General features: G+C 41.6%; 1 protein-coding gene and 1 long non-coding RNA gene across 5 annotated transcripts in view; one reads left to right on the forward strand and one right to left on the reverse strand.

The window, feature by feature from the left end:
- Nucleotides 1-288: 288 nt before the first annotated feature.
- On the reverse strand, nucleotides 289-4,525 carry LOC137342406 (uncharacterized). Its single transcript, XR_010967252.1, has 3 exons — nucleotides 4,300-4,525; nucleotides 942-1,007; nucleotides 289-371 (listed from the first exon to the last, which is right to left on the reverse strand). It is a non-coding gene; the product is annotated as an uncharacterized lncRNA (long non-coding RNA).
- The window catches only part of LOC137342379 (cytoplasmic dynein 1 light intermediate chain 1-like), a 77,904-nt gene continuing 65,864 nt past the window's right edge, over nucleotides 4,021-16,060 (forward strand). For 2 of the 4 annotated variants that reach the window (XM_068006309.1, XM_068006324.1), the window contains exons 1-2: nucleotides 4,023-4,241; nucleotides 4,336-4,409. In XM_068006309.1, the coding sequence (XP_067862410.1) occupies nucleotides 4,087-4,241; nucleotides 4,336-4,409 (229 nt within the window). In that variant the 5' untranslated portion in view covers nucleotides 4,023-4,086. Of the gene's footprint in view, nucleotides 4,242-4,335; nucleotides 4,410-16,060 lie in introns of all 4 variants that reach the window. The other 2 variants (XM_068006317.1, XM_068006328.1) reach the window with 2 other exon arrangements.

Consider the following 16,060-nt stretch of genomic DNA (forward strand, 5'->3'; position numbering starts at 1 on the left):
TGGAGTTGAGGTCGAAGATCAGCCATAATCTTATTGAATGGTGGAGCAGGCTCAAGGGGCCATATGGACAACTCCTGCTCATTTTTCTTATGTTCTTATGATGCAATGGTTCTCTCCTTAATGAAAAGAGCAATATTCTTTCCGAATTGGGAGAGAAACACAATCAAGGAACGGAGTAATCAAGTCAAAATTAATATAGAGGAAGGAAACAGTTTTAATAATAGAAAGAACAGGTTACATTTAAATTTAGCGAGATTACCTGTAAGTAACTTCACTGAAAGGAAAACTGCTGGTCTCTCCTCTCTTTGGGTTGAGGGTACGAGCTGGCTGCAGGATGAACGATCCTCCGCAGACAGAACTAGGACGGGTATCTGGTCAAGTTGTTTGGGGCGGAACAGGGAACAATGAATCGTTGGTTTGCTTTGGAGGAGGTAAAATACAAGTTTATACAAGCGTTTGTGCAAACATCGAGAACCCATGGCTGCTGAGTGGGGATGCAATTATTTTTCAGTTATGATGAGGCCAAGCAAGCAGCAACACGAAATCCAAACAGAGCAAAATAAGTAAACTTTCCAGAAAGATGCACAGCACTGGGCCATAAAGTAATATTTGAGGCAGCAACAAGTTATGAACGGAAGGCTATTTATTGATTCCCTCTAAACATTGCGGGGACCCAAGGGCTCTTGGGGACTTCAATGTAAGTGGGAACAACATTCGTTCCCTAGAACTAGGGGCAAAGAACCTGTTCACAGATTTCAGAAGCAGAATCAGACGGGGGCGCCACCGACTTGCTGCTATTTATTTCTCAATAGCAGCTAAGACCCCAGAGCTCATCAGCACTTCAAAAAGAAATGTATGCTGCTCAGAGGTACAGACCAGAAGGCAAACAGCTTTTTTTCTACTGAAGGAAACACGTTTAAACTAAAGAGTACTGAAAATACCTGTAAACTCCAACTGTTTGCAGGAGGGAGCAGAGTCCGGGAATCAGTCTTAAATTGAGCAGCGTGCTACATCGCCACCAATGGAGGAAAAAAATGCAGACATTACTTGTTCGTGCGATACAGTGTTAGCTATTAAAAGCAATGTAAAGAAGCGTTATTATGTTTGCATAAGTTTTACTAAATTGTGACAAAGAGGCAGACTCAAGCATTTTTATATATTACAGTCCGTTAGATATACTAACATCTCTCATGGTGTTATTCGCAGTAAGTCAGATGATGCGCTGGCTCATAGAGACCAATGTTCTGCCTCTATCCCATCCCACACCAAGCACCTGTCACCCCTGTTCTTTCTGATGTAGATTGGCTCCCAGTCCTTCAATTTAAAATCCCCATATTTAAATTTCTTCATGCCCCCCAGACCTTCATCCCACCCAGAACTTTCCCTTCCTCTAACTCTGGCCCTCCCCCCTTTGCTCCACCATTGGCAGCTGAGCCTTCAGCTGTCCAGGCCCCACACTCCGGAATCCCCTGCCTGAGCTCCTCCACCTCTTCATCGTGCTCCTTATTTAAGACCCTTCTACATTACAACAGTGCCTACACTTCAAAAGTACTTAATTGGCTGTAAAGTGCTTTGGGACATCCTGAGGTAGTGAAAGGTGATGTATAAATGCAAGTTCTTTTGTTATTTCCCTAAACCCTGCCTCTTTGCCCTACCTTTAGGTCACTTTTCCTAAAATCTCATACTTTGGCTTGGGATCCATTTATTTCTGAATGTGTGCACCGTGGGACATTTTTCTACATTAAAGGCACTATATAAATGCAATTTGTTGATGTAGTATGCAATGTATTATTCTGCTGCTAAGGTGGAGCTATGTCCCTTTACAGCCACAAAGTCTAATTGTTCTTAAATTAATAAGACTTGTGTCAGAATTTAATTCCTTGGTAAGGGAATTGTGGACAATGAGATATGAGTTTAATTCTTCTTCAGCTAGTACCCAGGATGAAATATCTGCCTTTCTTTTTAGTGTGATTATTTTTCAAGTCTAAGGACACAAATATTTTGATTTCTGTATAAATAAGACATTTTTGGCTGGATTAGTTTCTCTGTACATTCCAAATGACATTTTTTTAATTGTTGGAAGAATTTTGTATATGAGCTGCAAGAAAGTTACCTCAAATAAATTTGCCTGTGATTAAGTGCCACAGAAGTGTGAGACAGAAACTCTAACATAATAGACAGGAAATGGTTGCACATGCATACTGTTTTTATTATAATACTAGCAGATCTTCCATGGCATTGCTCATGGTACATGGGATGATGTGATGTTTTATAAATCTATAGCAAAATGTAATGTCTGGTGTGTGACATCTGCATGTACTATACATATCATTTTAATATATTAATTATAAATAGCTATGTGATAGATTACATCAAAAACTGACACTTCCCCATTATGGAGATCATCAGGTGGTGCCAGGCATCATTATGGTTTTGGTATCTATAGCACTACCACTCAACCTGAGAAGTGAGCTAATGGGGATGTGTGCAGATATCCCCACCCCCCCTGCTCTCACCTTGGGCCTTTCTTGTGATGACTAGAAATCTTACTGATACTATTTCCATTGCACTGCCAATCCTATTCATCTCAATCATCCTTTGGTCCTTAGCCATTTTAAGAAAATTAACTCAACTAAATTGCAACTGTCTATAAAAAAAAACATGCATTTATTATAGCATCCTTCAAATCCTCAGTAAATCTCAATGCAGTTTATAACCAATAAATTACTTTCAAAGTGTAGTCACTGTTGTTTTGTGGATAAATATGGCAACCAATTTGCACAGTTAGGACCCAGAAACAGCAATAAGATGAATGACCAGATAGTCTGTTTTTGGTGGCGATTGAGGGATGAATTGTAGCTAGGATAGCTGGACACTGCCTGCTCTTCAAATTACACCATAGGATCTTTTACATGCACCTGAACAGATGGACAGGGTCTCAGTTTAATTTCTCATTTGAAAACTGGCAGCTCCAATCATGCAGCACTCCCTCCTTTCTACACTAAGATATCAATTTAGATTATGCGCTCAAGTGCTGGAGTGGGGTTTGAATCCACAATCTTCTGATTCAGGAACAAGAGTGTAATTACTAACCCAAGCTGGCTTTACCCAACCATCTGTTCTTCTATGACCTAAAACTGCCTCCTTTGTTTGATCCTCCATCTCTATCACCAGGTGTTGTCCCTTTTTTCAGAATCTCTGTTGTTTGCAACCAGCCACTGTCCCCTTTGACACTTTGCTCTCTGTAACACAGCACAGTCCCCTTTATGCAACTCTCCACCCTATGTCAAGATCATCTGACGAAGGAGATAATCTCCGAAAGCTTGTGATTTTAAAATAAATTTGTTGGACTATAACCTGGTGTTGTAAGATTCCTTACATTTGTCCACCCCAGTCCATCACCGGCATCTCCACATTATGTCAAGGTTGTCCAACGTGCAACCATAGGGCCACGTATGGACTCAATGCCCTGGCAATCAAAGCTCCATCAGTCCTATTTCTACTTATATTTCTTATCTGCTGATTTGTCCTCTTTGAAATGTGTGGACCTGGAGGTTTGGAAAGGGCAGTTTTTAGTTGCTGTTGCATAAATCCAAAATGTGAACACAAGATCCGTTGGAATCAGCAAGTAAATATATGAAAACTAATTAGAAACTGGACGTAATTTTTTTTATTCGTTCATGGGATGTGGGCGTCGCTGGCGAGGCCAGCATTTATTGTCCCTAATTGCCCTTAAGAAGACGGTGGTGAGCAGGATATTTATAATAGGTAATTTTTTATAAGTGCCCACCCCCCAAAGTCCATGGTGGGCACCAATGCAGCCCACAGAGACAAAAGTTTGGACATGGCTGTTCTATGCCCGGGTGCTAACCCCTTTATCTAGGCGCGTCTTCAGCAGGGGTACAGCCATCCCGTATATCAGACTCCCCGTTCTAGCTCGGCCTCGATTGCGACCCCTTTATCCGAATCTGACCCGGTGTGACCCCGCCCCTCTGGCCTGGCCCCGCCCCTCCCGCTGGCTCCTCCTGCCGCCCGCTGCTTCTGTCCCCCCGGCGTGGTATCTGTCTGTTCTCTCAGTGTGTGAAGATGGCGCCGATCGAGGCCAGCAAGTCCCGGAGACGGGCCGCTCACATCCAGGCAGCGGCGCAGAACAGGTATCCGAGCGGCAGCGCTGAGGGCGAGCGGCGGTGGCCGCCGGCCGGAGAAGAGCAGCAGGAGGAGGAAGAGGAGAACAACCTGTGGTAAGGGCGGCTGCTGGCGGGGCCCAGCCCGGCCTTTCTCTCGGAGCCGCGCTCTGACCTGTCCTGGCCGTACTGACCGTGTCTTCTCTTCCAGGTCCTCCATCCTGAGTGAGGTCTCCACCCGCTCCCGCTCCAAGCTGCCGTCCGGTAAAGCCGTGCTGGTGACGGGTGAGTGAAGAGGCCTCTCCCCCCCCCCCCCCCGGGCTCTGAGGGGTGAGGTGAGGGGGGGCGGCCGCGATCGCTTCTTCTTCTGCTTCTCTCAGCTCTTTGTCGGCGGTGCCCGTTCCTCCCCTCCCCGGGGGGAGCCGACCCCTCCCTCCCGTTCGCTCCGGTCCCTCCTGTCGGGCTCCGCACCCCTGGTCACCCCCTCCTCCTCCTCACCCCCGGACCGACGGTCGTTGCCGTTCACAACAACAAAGGCCTGTCGCCCGGTCCGGCGCTGCTGGTTCCTCCAGGCCCTGGGGGCCGTTCTTCGATGAGATGCCCGACCCTCCCCCTCTATCCACCCGCGGTCCAGCTGCCGTTTGCCCGGGGCTGGTTCGCATTTTAGCTCCTTTTTCTGCTTTAAAAACTTTGTCTGAAACCGCGATGTAAAACGAGCCCATTCATTCCTCCGACTCCAGGCCTCGCGTTGCCATGGGAAACCAGCGTGATGGGCAAAGACCAGACCCACCGCCCCAGCCCGTGGCATCTTCAGCTTGTTTTTGTGCGTTGACTGGCTTTTGGGTTGTCAAAGAATGACTTCATATAATAAAGCTGTTTTTTTTTAATTTTCGGTACATGTTACGAGTCTTATGATTTTAAATCATTGAGCGTTATTGTTTGAACTGGAATCCACAGGCTTGGATCAAAATATTCGGAATGGCTTATTTTTAGTTGTTGACCCACTTCTATTTGGTCTCCGCGTTTAATCTTCCAAGCTCGTACGTCGTGGTGGTTAGGAGGGGGAGAAGGAACTGAAGTACTGTTACACAAAATAGGGAACCGACAATTTTCAATGTTCAAGTTATTTTGGGTAGGATTAACGCATAAAGATTGGTGGAAAAGCGAGAACTAAGGCATAATTTGTCATTGAGTGGGGGGGGGGAGACCTCGTTGAACGATGAGCTGATCATTACAGTGAATTAATATCAGCAGTTTTTGCTGTACCAGTATGTCTTAATAAATGCTTAAAATGTACCTTTGTACTATAGACTACAATGGACAAGCTTGTCTACTAACATTCTGCTATAAAGTGTATTTTTGCTGGTCATATGGGTTTGAAATGTTAGGCCTCCATCTGCTGTATATTTGGTTAAGCATTGTCAGCAATTTAATGTTGACAACAAACCTATCCAATTTTATAAAGTTGTGGCTTATTTTATATTACACCAGAATTAAACCCTACAATAGCCATATCCTTAGTCAGTCACCCACAAAATAGAGCCCAGTAGTTACATTTATTTTTATGTTCATGGTATTGATTTTTGTGCTGTTCAAGGTGGAAAATATTATTGCAGGAAAATGTAAGATTTTATCATTCAGTGTCCGCATCAAGCATTCCCAGCTGATATACAATGCAGCAAATATATTCCCATCTACTTTGCAACAAGGTACCTTAGCTCAAACTCAGAAAAGTACCTCAACTGCATCAGTGTGAAGTTTTCATTTCGCACACGTGCCATCCTGATGGATGCTCAAATGGAGGTTGCCAAATTTTGGGCAGCTTTGTACTGTGGGCTCATGTCCATTAGAAACCAGGTTGGAACTGCAGCAGCTCATTGTGTACAAAAATTCAGCATACTTACTGAGACTGTTGCATTGAAATAATTTGATTTTTGTCTATGCTCCTAACCACTCTGCTATGACCAAAACATTGCATATTCAATTGCCATTTGAGTAAACTGCTGTAAATATATGTTTAATATTAAACACATCAGGTCCTTACAAATTAGGACAATTTCAGCAGAGTCTGATAGTACAGTCAAGCAGAGAATCATCACCACAGTGCTCTCATTTACAGTATTATTGTCATTAATAGATGAATGGATATACATTCTATTAGATTGAGGTTCAGACTATTTAACAAGTAAATGAACACATTTCAATACAAACTGTAAACTTATGGTATTTACAAACATTACTATTCTCTTCTATTAAAGGCGTCAGCTGTGGCTCAGAAGTAGCACCCTTGCTTGTGAGTCAGAAGGTTGTGGGGTTCAAGCCCCACTCCAGAGACTTGAGCACATAATCTAGGCTGACACCTCAATGCAGTGCTGAGGAAGTGTCGTCTTTCAGATGAGGCAGAAGTAGGTCATCTGGCCCCTCGAGCCTGCTCCGCCATTCAATAAGATCGTGGCTGATCTTCGACCTCAACTCCACTTTCCTGGCCGATCCCCATATCCCTTGATTCCCGTAGAGTTCAAAAATCTATCTATCTATCTATCTAAGCCTTGAACATATTCAATGACTCAGCATCCACAGCCTTCTGGGGTAGAGAATTCCAAAGGTTCACAACCCTCTGTGTGAAGAAATTACTCCTCATCTCAGTCTTAAATGGCTGACTCCTTATCCTGAGACTATGCCCCCTAGTTCTAGACTCTCCAGCCATGGGAAATAACCTCTCAGCATTCTACCTTGTCAAGCCCTCTCAGAATCTTGTATGTTTCAATGAGATCACCTCTCATTCTTCTAAACTCCAGAGAGTTAAGTTTCTTGTGTGAGGACACCCATATTGCTTTGAACACCAACATTTAATAGTTTCTCACCATTTCAAAAATATTCTGTTTTTCTATTCTTCCTACCAAAGTGAATAACCTCACATTTCCCCACATTATACTCCATCTGCCACCTTCTTGCCCACTCACTTAACCTGTCTATATCCCTTTTCAGTTTCTTTTTGTCCTCCTCACAGCTTACTTTCCCACCTAGCTTTGTATCGTCAGCAAACTTGGATAAGTTACACTCCGTCCCTTCATCTAAGTCATTAATATAGATTGTAAATAGCTGAGGCCCAAGCACTGACCCTTGCGGCACTCCACTAGTTACAGCCTGCTAACTTGAAAATGTCCCATTTATCCCTACTCTCTGTTTTCTGTCCATTAACCAATCCTCCATCCATGCTAATATTTTACCCCCAACCTCATGAGCCCTTACCTTGCATAACAAACTTTTATGTGGCATCTTATCGAATGCCTTTTGAAAATCCAAATATACTACATCCACTGTTTCCCCTTTAATCTACCCTGCTAGTTACATCTTCAAAAAACTCTAATAAATTTTCCAAGCACAATTTCCCTTTCATAAAAGGAGAGTAGGGCCTATTAAAGACCAAAAAGGTAACCTATGTGTGGAGGCGGAAGATGTTGGTATAGTTCTTAATGAATAATTTGCGTCTGTCTTCACAAAAGAGAGGGACGCTGCAGACATTGGGGAGGAGGAGTCTGAAATATTGGATGGGATAAACTTAGTGAGAGGAAGCATTAGGGGATTAGCATCTTTGAAAGTAGATAAATCACCAGAGCCAGACGAAATGTATCCCAGGCTGTTAACAGAAGCAAGGGAGGAAATAGCAGAGGCTCTGACCATCATTTTCCAGTTCTCACTGGATACAGGCATGGTGCTGGAGGATTGGAGGATTGCTAACATTGTACCATTGTTTAAAAAGGGAGCAAGGGATATACCAAATAATTACAGGCCAGTCAGTCTAACCTCGGTGGTGGACAAATTATTGGAATCAATTCTGAGGGATAGGATAAACTGTCACTTAGGACAGTCAGCATGGATTTTTAAAGGGAATGTCGTGGCTGACTAACTTGATTGAATTTTTTGAGGAGGGTCGATGAGGGTATTGCATTTGATGTGGCGTACGTGGATTTTAGCAAGGCTTTTGACAAGGTCCCACATGGCAGACTGGTCAAAAAAGTACAAGCCCATGGGATCCAAGGGAGAATGGCAAGTTGGATCCAAAATTGGCTTAGTGGCAGGAAGCAAAGGGTGTTTTTGTGACTGGAAGGGGGTTCCGCAGGGCTCAGTAGTAGGTCCCGTGCATTTTATGATATGTATATCATGCCACCTACATTAATAGGTGTCATGATTACAAAAATTGTCCGTGTGGTTGATAGTGAGGAGGAAAGCTTTAAACTGCAAGAAGATATCAATGGACTGGTCAGGTGGGCAGAAAAGTAGCAAATAGAATTCAATCCGGAGAAGTGTGAGGTAATGCATTTGGGGAGGGCAAACAAGACAAGGGAGTACACAATAAATGGGCGGATACTGAAAGGTGTAGAGGAAGTGAGAGACCAAGGAGTACATGTCCATAGATCCCTGAAGGTAGCAGGATAGGTTGATAAGGTGGTTAAGTAGGCATATGGGATACTTTCCTTTATTAGCTGAGGCAGAATGTAAGAGCAGGGAGGTTATGCTAGAACTGTATCAAACACTGGTTAGGCCACAGCTTGAGGACTGTGTAGAGTTCTGGTCACCACATTACAGGAAGGATTGCACTAGTTAGGATACAGTGGAGATTTATGAGGATGTTGCCAGGACTGGAGAATTTTAGTTATGAGGAAAGATTGGATAGGCTGGGGTTGTTCTCTTTGGACCAGAGGAGGCTGAGGGGTGATTTAATTGAAGTGTACAAATTATGAGAGGCCTAGATAGAGTGGATAGGAAGGACCAATTTCCCTTAGTAGAGAGATCAATAACCAGGGGGCATAGATTTAAAGTGATTGGTAGAAGGATTAGAGGGGAGCTGAGGAAAAACTTTTCACCCAGAGGGTACTAGGGGTCTGGAACTCACTGCCTGAAAGGGTGATAGAGGCAGAAACCCTCAACTCATTTTATAAAGTACCTGGATGTGCACCTGAAGTGCCGTGACCTACAAGGCTATGGACCAAGTGCTGGAAAGTGGGATTAGGCTGGGTGGCTCATTTTCAGCTGGCGCGGACACGATGGGCCAAACGGCCTCCTTCTGTGCTGTAAATTTTCTATGATTCTATAAAACCATGTTGACCCTGCCTAATCATATTATGATTTTCTAAGTGCCCTGTTACCACTTCCTTAATAATGGATTTTAGCATTTTCCCGACGACTGATGTCAGGCTAACTGTCCTGTAGTTCCCTGTTTTCTCTCTTTCCTCCTTTCTTGAATAGCGGTGTTACATTTTCTACCTTCCAATCCGCTGGGACTGTTATAGAATCTAGGGAATTTTGGATGATCATAACCAATGCATCCACTATCTCTGCAGCCACCTCTTAGAACCCTAGGACATAGGCCATCAGGTCCAGGGGATTTATTGGCTTTTAGTCCCATTAGTTTCTCCAGTACTTTCTCTCCACTGATATTAATTAATTTAAGTTCCTCACTCTCATTAGCCCCTTGGTTTCCCACTATTTCTGGTATGCTTCTGGTGTGCAGACAGATACAAAATATTTGTTTAACAACATTAAGCTGAGACCCTGTCTACCTTCTCAGGTGGACGTAAAAGATCCCATGGCACTGTTCAAAGAAGAGCAAGGGAGTTCTCCCCATGTCCTGGTCAACATTTATCCCTTAACCAACACCTAAAACATGATCTGGTCATTTATGTCATTATTGTTTTTGGGGCCTCGCTGTACACAAATTGGCTGCTACATTTCCTACATTGCAACAGTGACTACACTTCAAAAGTACTTCTTTGGCTATAAAGCATTTTTGGACATCTTGAAGTTGCGAAAGGCTCTATATAAATGCAAGCCTTTCTTTCTTCAGTGTCAAAAGAACAAAGACCTTTTCCGCTGTTAGCCTGTGCTCAGTGTTAGCACTCCTGCTTCTGAATCAGAAGGTTGAGTGTCCATCCCCCACTCCAGGACTTTGGGATGTCCTGACAATGAGAAAGATAATATATCAATGCAACTTTTTTTTTCCTGTACTAAAAAATGATCCTTGAAACAGAATCATTCATATTGTGCATGGCAAAACACTACCACAGAGTTTTTGGCTTTATCCTGCATCTTTGCTGACTTCAGATGAATGGTGAGCTGAATGAAGGCAGTCAAATATAAATGGTCAGTTGGATGCTCCAGGGCCCACAAAAAAAAAATCAAAGTTCTGACCCGTGTCTTCACCCGAGACATCTGCCGATCAAGCTCACTATTCCAAAAAAACCTAGAGGGTGTCAATCACATACATTGTTTGAATTGAATAAGATGGCCTGATTCATTGATCTGTGCCAAATACATTTTTAATTAACTGTACAGGTCCTAAGGTACGGTGGCAGCAATCAGACCCACAAACTGAGGCCTTCCTGTGCCCTGAGGTGTGAAAATTAGCTAGACCCTGATTTGCAGAAATATTTGGCAGTAAGTGATCTTAACATCGTGTGTTCCATGTTCAACGAGGAAGTATTTGACAGATAATCTAATATAGATAATCTGCTTGTTACATAGTCTGATGCTTTCTTTGTTTTTTGAAAAACTTCATACAACTTGATGAATGCCAGTTATGTTGGCATCAAGATTGGTTTATTTTCTGTAGACTACTTTATCACACATGTAATATTCTTGGGTCTCGTATTCTGATGCTTTCTTTGTTTTCAAAAAAAGGCCTTTAATTTTAAAGGTTTTTATGGTGTCCTACGTTGAGTGGTGGTGGAATGATGACGACACCACTGATGCTTTGGTCCCTCAGGTTTTCATTGTTGAAAACTTTGTTTATGATAGTGAGAATCCTCTACTTGCATTAGGGAACTCTATAGTGGCAGGTTCACGTGCCAGCAATTTCACTCTGAATGAATCGCTCCCGTGTTTGCTTCAGATTTTGGAGAGCGGTTCATTCTTTCACTTCCAAAACCTGATCTGAGTTCCTTTGCTTGGGAATTTCACGACTCGTGTGCACAAAGCAGTTTAGCAAATTTTTGAACCGTGAATTAAAACATTTTTAATATTAGCTCCAGGAGGTACAACCACTAGGGGATTGAGTTTAGACTTTGAGAATTTCCTCTCTAACCCTGCTTGCTTTGAGATTCAAACTGCAGATGGCTGTTTTTATACTGCAGTCTGAGGTCTACAGCGTGGGTCTTTTTTTAAATTTCAAAATATACTCTTTTCATAAAATTTGTAAAGGTACGTACAATGCAATTCAAGTCATGCTTCAAACAATACAATACAGGTCATACAATTTGCAACGGTACATACAGTACAATTCAACGTTCCCAGTACTATCAAAACAGTTACGCATCATACATTATATATACAGTTCATGGTGTACGATACAAGGTGGGGTGGCCTTTCCTAGACCACCAGGTTCTGGTGGTTCCACAGTCAGATCAAGAGATCAAATAAATCTACCATTGACCTTGTTTACACATCATCTTTAGCATCACTGTGAAGTGGAATCTGCTTTACAGTAATACTAAAGATAGTGGAGTAGAGTTTCCGCTTTGAGCGCAATCAGGAAATTGTGCCCAAAATGCACTCGAAATTGCGCTGATTAGGTTACAGATCAAGTTTCTGATAAAATTCATTTGCATAATCAAACGTAAAATCATCAATGAACTAGCACAATCGGGCAGTGTAATAGAACGTAATCGTTTCTTTTTTTCTTTTCCATTAGAAAAATATTCCTTGATGTATTTAAGAGTGGTAACCTGGTGCAGTTTTAATACAGCTGAAAATAGGTTTACAACCAAAAATAAGCATTTTCATAAGAGTATACAGTCCTCCACCTGGGAGTAAACTGATTTAAAACACTGAAAATGACTTTTTTAAAAAGCAATAATGAATCATTTAATAGTTTCATTGCACTAGTACACTAGTCAGTTTCTTAGTAAATTAAATATTTTTTGATATGGAAACTCTGTTAAAACATGCCTACTAATACCAATTGCGCCTAAGAAAATGAGTGCAATTTGAAGAGCCTTTCCTAACCAGTGCATTCGGCAGAAACTCACAATTTGGACCTGGGGATGTGGCCTGATCTGGGCGAATTGAATCTTAAACCAGTGTAAAAGATTGCGGAAAACACGAACGTAAGTGGTTTTGGGCATAACTCACTTGCGTTTAAAATTCCCCGATCTTTTGTGCTGGTTCAGTTGATTTTGCCTGCATTGCGCTGATATTACTAGCATAAACAAGCAGAAACTCTACCCCAGTGTGTAAGTGGAACTGGAGTGGTAAGCATCAGGGAGGTAGAACCGATGTGCAGATAAAAAAGACCTATTTAGGAAAGTTAAAAGCTAGGACTTGGTGCTGGTGATTGAAACAGAATTGAGTGCCACTGTAGCCCCACAGGTCCATGGCATTAAATCCTGGAAGGGTTTGATCCGGGTTTTGCTTGATGCTGTGAAAACGTTGATGTCCTAGAGAAGGAAAACAAAACAGTCCAAAAATCCTTCCATGAAGATAAGAATCTTGTGCATATTAAACACAACTTGTAGTTGAATAGAAAATGGGTAACTGTTAGCCCATGGATGATCAGAGAGAATGTAACAACAACAATTTGCATTATATATAACATGGAAAAGCATCCCAAAGTGCTTCACGGTTATAATTAAAAAATCTATGTAATGGGTCCAACAATGGCATGCAAAACATACAACATGCCAAGCAAATATCACTGCTGTAAACACCATATGTATGGAATAAACTCTACATAATAGCCTCTACAACTTGGTTGTCATGACTGTATAAACTGCCCTTCCAAACATTTTTTATATAGCTCCCAAAGACAGTATCAGATGTCTAGTGTACCTAAAATAGCATGCCATAACATCTATGTATTATGCTTTCATTATTATAATTTCATGATCCAGGAAAGTGATTAATTAACTGCAATGATTAATTGTAGTAACTTGGTTAGGAACATTTGTTGTTTTAAAGAACACAACATGAAATGTGTTTAACGTCATTGTGCCAGACTGCTCTAAGTTGCATGTGTCTGTGGGTCTTTTGTAGTTGTGAAGTAACTGCATCCTAGGTGATATTACTATGTGTTATTTTCAGTGTGCAGGGATCAGATCATTTTCCTAGGGAGCAGCTGTTGCAAATTACTTCAACCAATCATAAGCTTTTTTTAAAAACTATGAAACCCAAACCAGTTTAAAGCAAGTCTCAGAACTAGGATTATGAACGAAGATAAAATAAATTAGGGTCTGGATAACTACTGCTAGTAGTTGTAACATTAGATTAGCAGATATTGCTAGACATGATATTGTATTGACCGGATTCCTATTTTAAGTGGCACGCTGACCTTCGACGAAAATTCAAAATCAAGTTCTTAATTTTTTTCCTCTCAATGATTAGTTTAATTATTTTTAAACTGTCACAAAATGGTAGCCAATACTGCAGCTTGCTGACCTCCACGGATGGCTTCTGACTCAAGCTTAGCCAATTCATTTCCAGCCTCATTGATAGTGTAACCTAATTTCTTCTATGCTCTAGTTAGCCTTAAATAGGTTTACAATCTGGCCTCCACTTGTGGCCAGGGGGGTGGGGGTTGGAGAGTCATCAGGGTAGCAGAACAGAAAATTGAAGAGTTGTTGTTCAACAACTATAAAAGCACATTGTCATTTGGGGATGTAAATCAGCATAGTCCACTTTTTTTTTAAACTGTTGAGTCACATTAAATGGAAAACTATAGACAAGGTGTAATACATTCAAAGAATATCCAAATGATATCCAACCTTGACAGGTTATTTAGGAAACTATCATAATTGTAAAATTTCTATCCTCAGGTACATTTTAATTTATGGCAGCACCCAGGAACAGATTTTGAACACTGCCTAAGAACATACAAGATCTTTTTGGCAAAAGCCCCATTATGGTCTGGGAGCTTTGCCATTAACTGATCTTTCTAGTTCTATGTAGACACAAGAAATTAACAGCTGGTGCTAGTTGGATCAAATTATCTTGTGGCAGCTAGATTTTTGTTGCTGTTTTTATGACCTTTGTATTTATATCATGTATTTTTCATGATGTAGATTATTGTATAGATTAGAGCTGAACTTTCATGCATATATACATGTCGCAGGCTCCTAGATGCCTGATGCTTGAAAGGCATTTTCTTCTTTGGCTGTACTGCTGTGGTGCCAAATTCCCCTTCCTAGCTTCCTAGAACGTAACGTTCTTTTTTAGCAATAGTGAATAGTCATTTGGCCACCAACTCCTTCCCATTTTGATTGATCTCAATCCCATCTACCCATCCTCTCACCATGTCTCTCATCCCTCCCAAGAGCAGATGTAGTTGCCTCTTGACCCCCATTTATGCTGAATCTTTCAATGGCCTTCCCAACAAGTCTATCTTTTTTAAATCCTGGATTTAGTTTCCTTCATCCTCTGAATTTATAATTATCAACTTGTGGTCCTGATATTGGAATGCTTCACCATTGTGAACAATTTTCCTGGACAAACTTTGTTTATCCCCTTACTATTAAGTTACTTCAAAGTCTCTCTTCCACAGGAAACAAGCCCAACTTCCTTAACCTATTCTCGACTCTGCCTATACCTAGAAAATGAGGTGTGACCAATGCCTTATACAGCAACAGCATAACTTTTCTTGATTAAAACTATCCCTCTGCTAATGTAAGCCACTGCTTTATTGACTTTTCCTTTTAGCTAGCCAAGCAGTAGGCTGACAGTTTCATAGATTTATCCACTATAACCCCAAAATATCTTTCATTCCATTCAACATATACACCCTCTTTTGGTTCCCTGCTTAATACTAATTTATCCACATTGAACTGCATGGAGTCCTCTTAGTCACCTCTTGGAATAGCAGTGCAAAAAGCAGAGAACTAAAAATTACAAGAAAAATCCACAGCTCTTGTACTGTTTTTCAGAACTACAAAGATTAAATGGATTCTTCACAAAGGTTAAGATGTTAACCGTTCCTTGTTCTTGTTTACTCTTTTTAATGCTTTTTTAAATAGTGAGCAATATGAGATCCAGAATTTCAACCATTTTGTCTAGTCTGCAGACTCGCATGCATTAATATCGCCAAAGGGTCTCTAAAGGAGCATTTATTAAGGGCATTAAGAGTCAAATCACATGTGGGACTAGAGTCTTATGTAGTGCAGAATCTCTTCCCTGAAGCACATTAGTGAACCAGTTGGATTTTTACGACAATCTGGAAACTTTCATGGTCATTTCTTGGTGTTAGCCCACAAATTACCTGACCTATCGAATTCAGTTCACAACTTGCCATGGTAGGATTTGAACTCTCAATCTCTGGGTTGCGAGCCTGGTATCATAACCACTAGGCTGCTGTCCCCTTAAAGTCATATGAAGTCATATAGAAAATATCCTATTTTGGGCATGATGGAACTCTGCTTCCACCGAAGTGGCTAGCTTTCCAGTTTTGGCAATACCCACCTGAAGTCATTGAAAACCAGAGGAAAGTAATTGTTTTCTGATAGCTTTTTGAAAACAGATGTCTGCACATGTGCTGGCAGCTTATCCTATGCATGCAGTGTGCAAATACTTAAGTTCCTTGAGTGCACCTCTCTCTGTCAAATGCTATGGGGAGCAAGAGTAAGGAGTGGGTGAAGTATATGAGCTTTCTTTGGAGTGTGTACATTAAAAAATTAATATTTAATTCTTATAAGTGGAAAGCATTCCAAGTCTGATACCAGCCTATGTCACATTTCCTTGTCTGAAGAGTGGCTCTTAATTAAGACAGCCAATAAAGACGCATTAACTCCTGAGGCTCACCCCCTCCACCTCAAACTCAATTCCTGTCCAAATTTGGGTTCAGCTAAAAGGTGATCGCCCATCTTCAGCTTCTTTATCAATGACCTTCCCTTCATCATAAGGTCAGAAATGGAGATGTTCGCTGATGATTGCACAGTGTTCAGTTCCATTCG

This window comes from Heptranchias perlo, chromosome 2, assembly GCF_035084215.1.
Source record: "Heptranchias perlo isolate sHepPer1 chromosome 2, sHepPer1.hap1, whole genome shotgun sequence".
Taxonomy (NCBI): Eukaryota; Metazoa; Chordata; class Chondrichthyes; order Hexanchiformes; family Hexanchidae; genus Heptranchias; species Heptranchias perlo.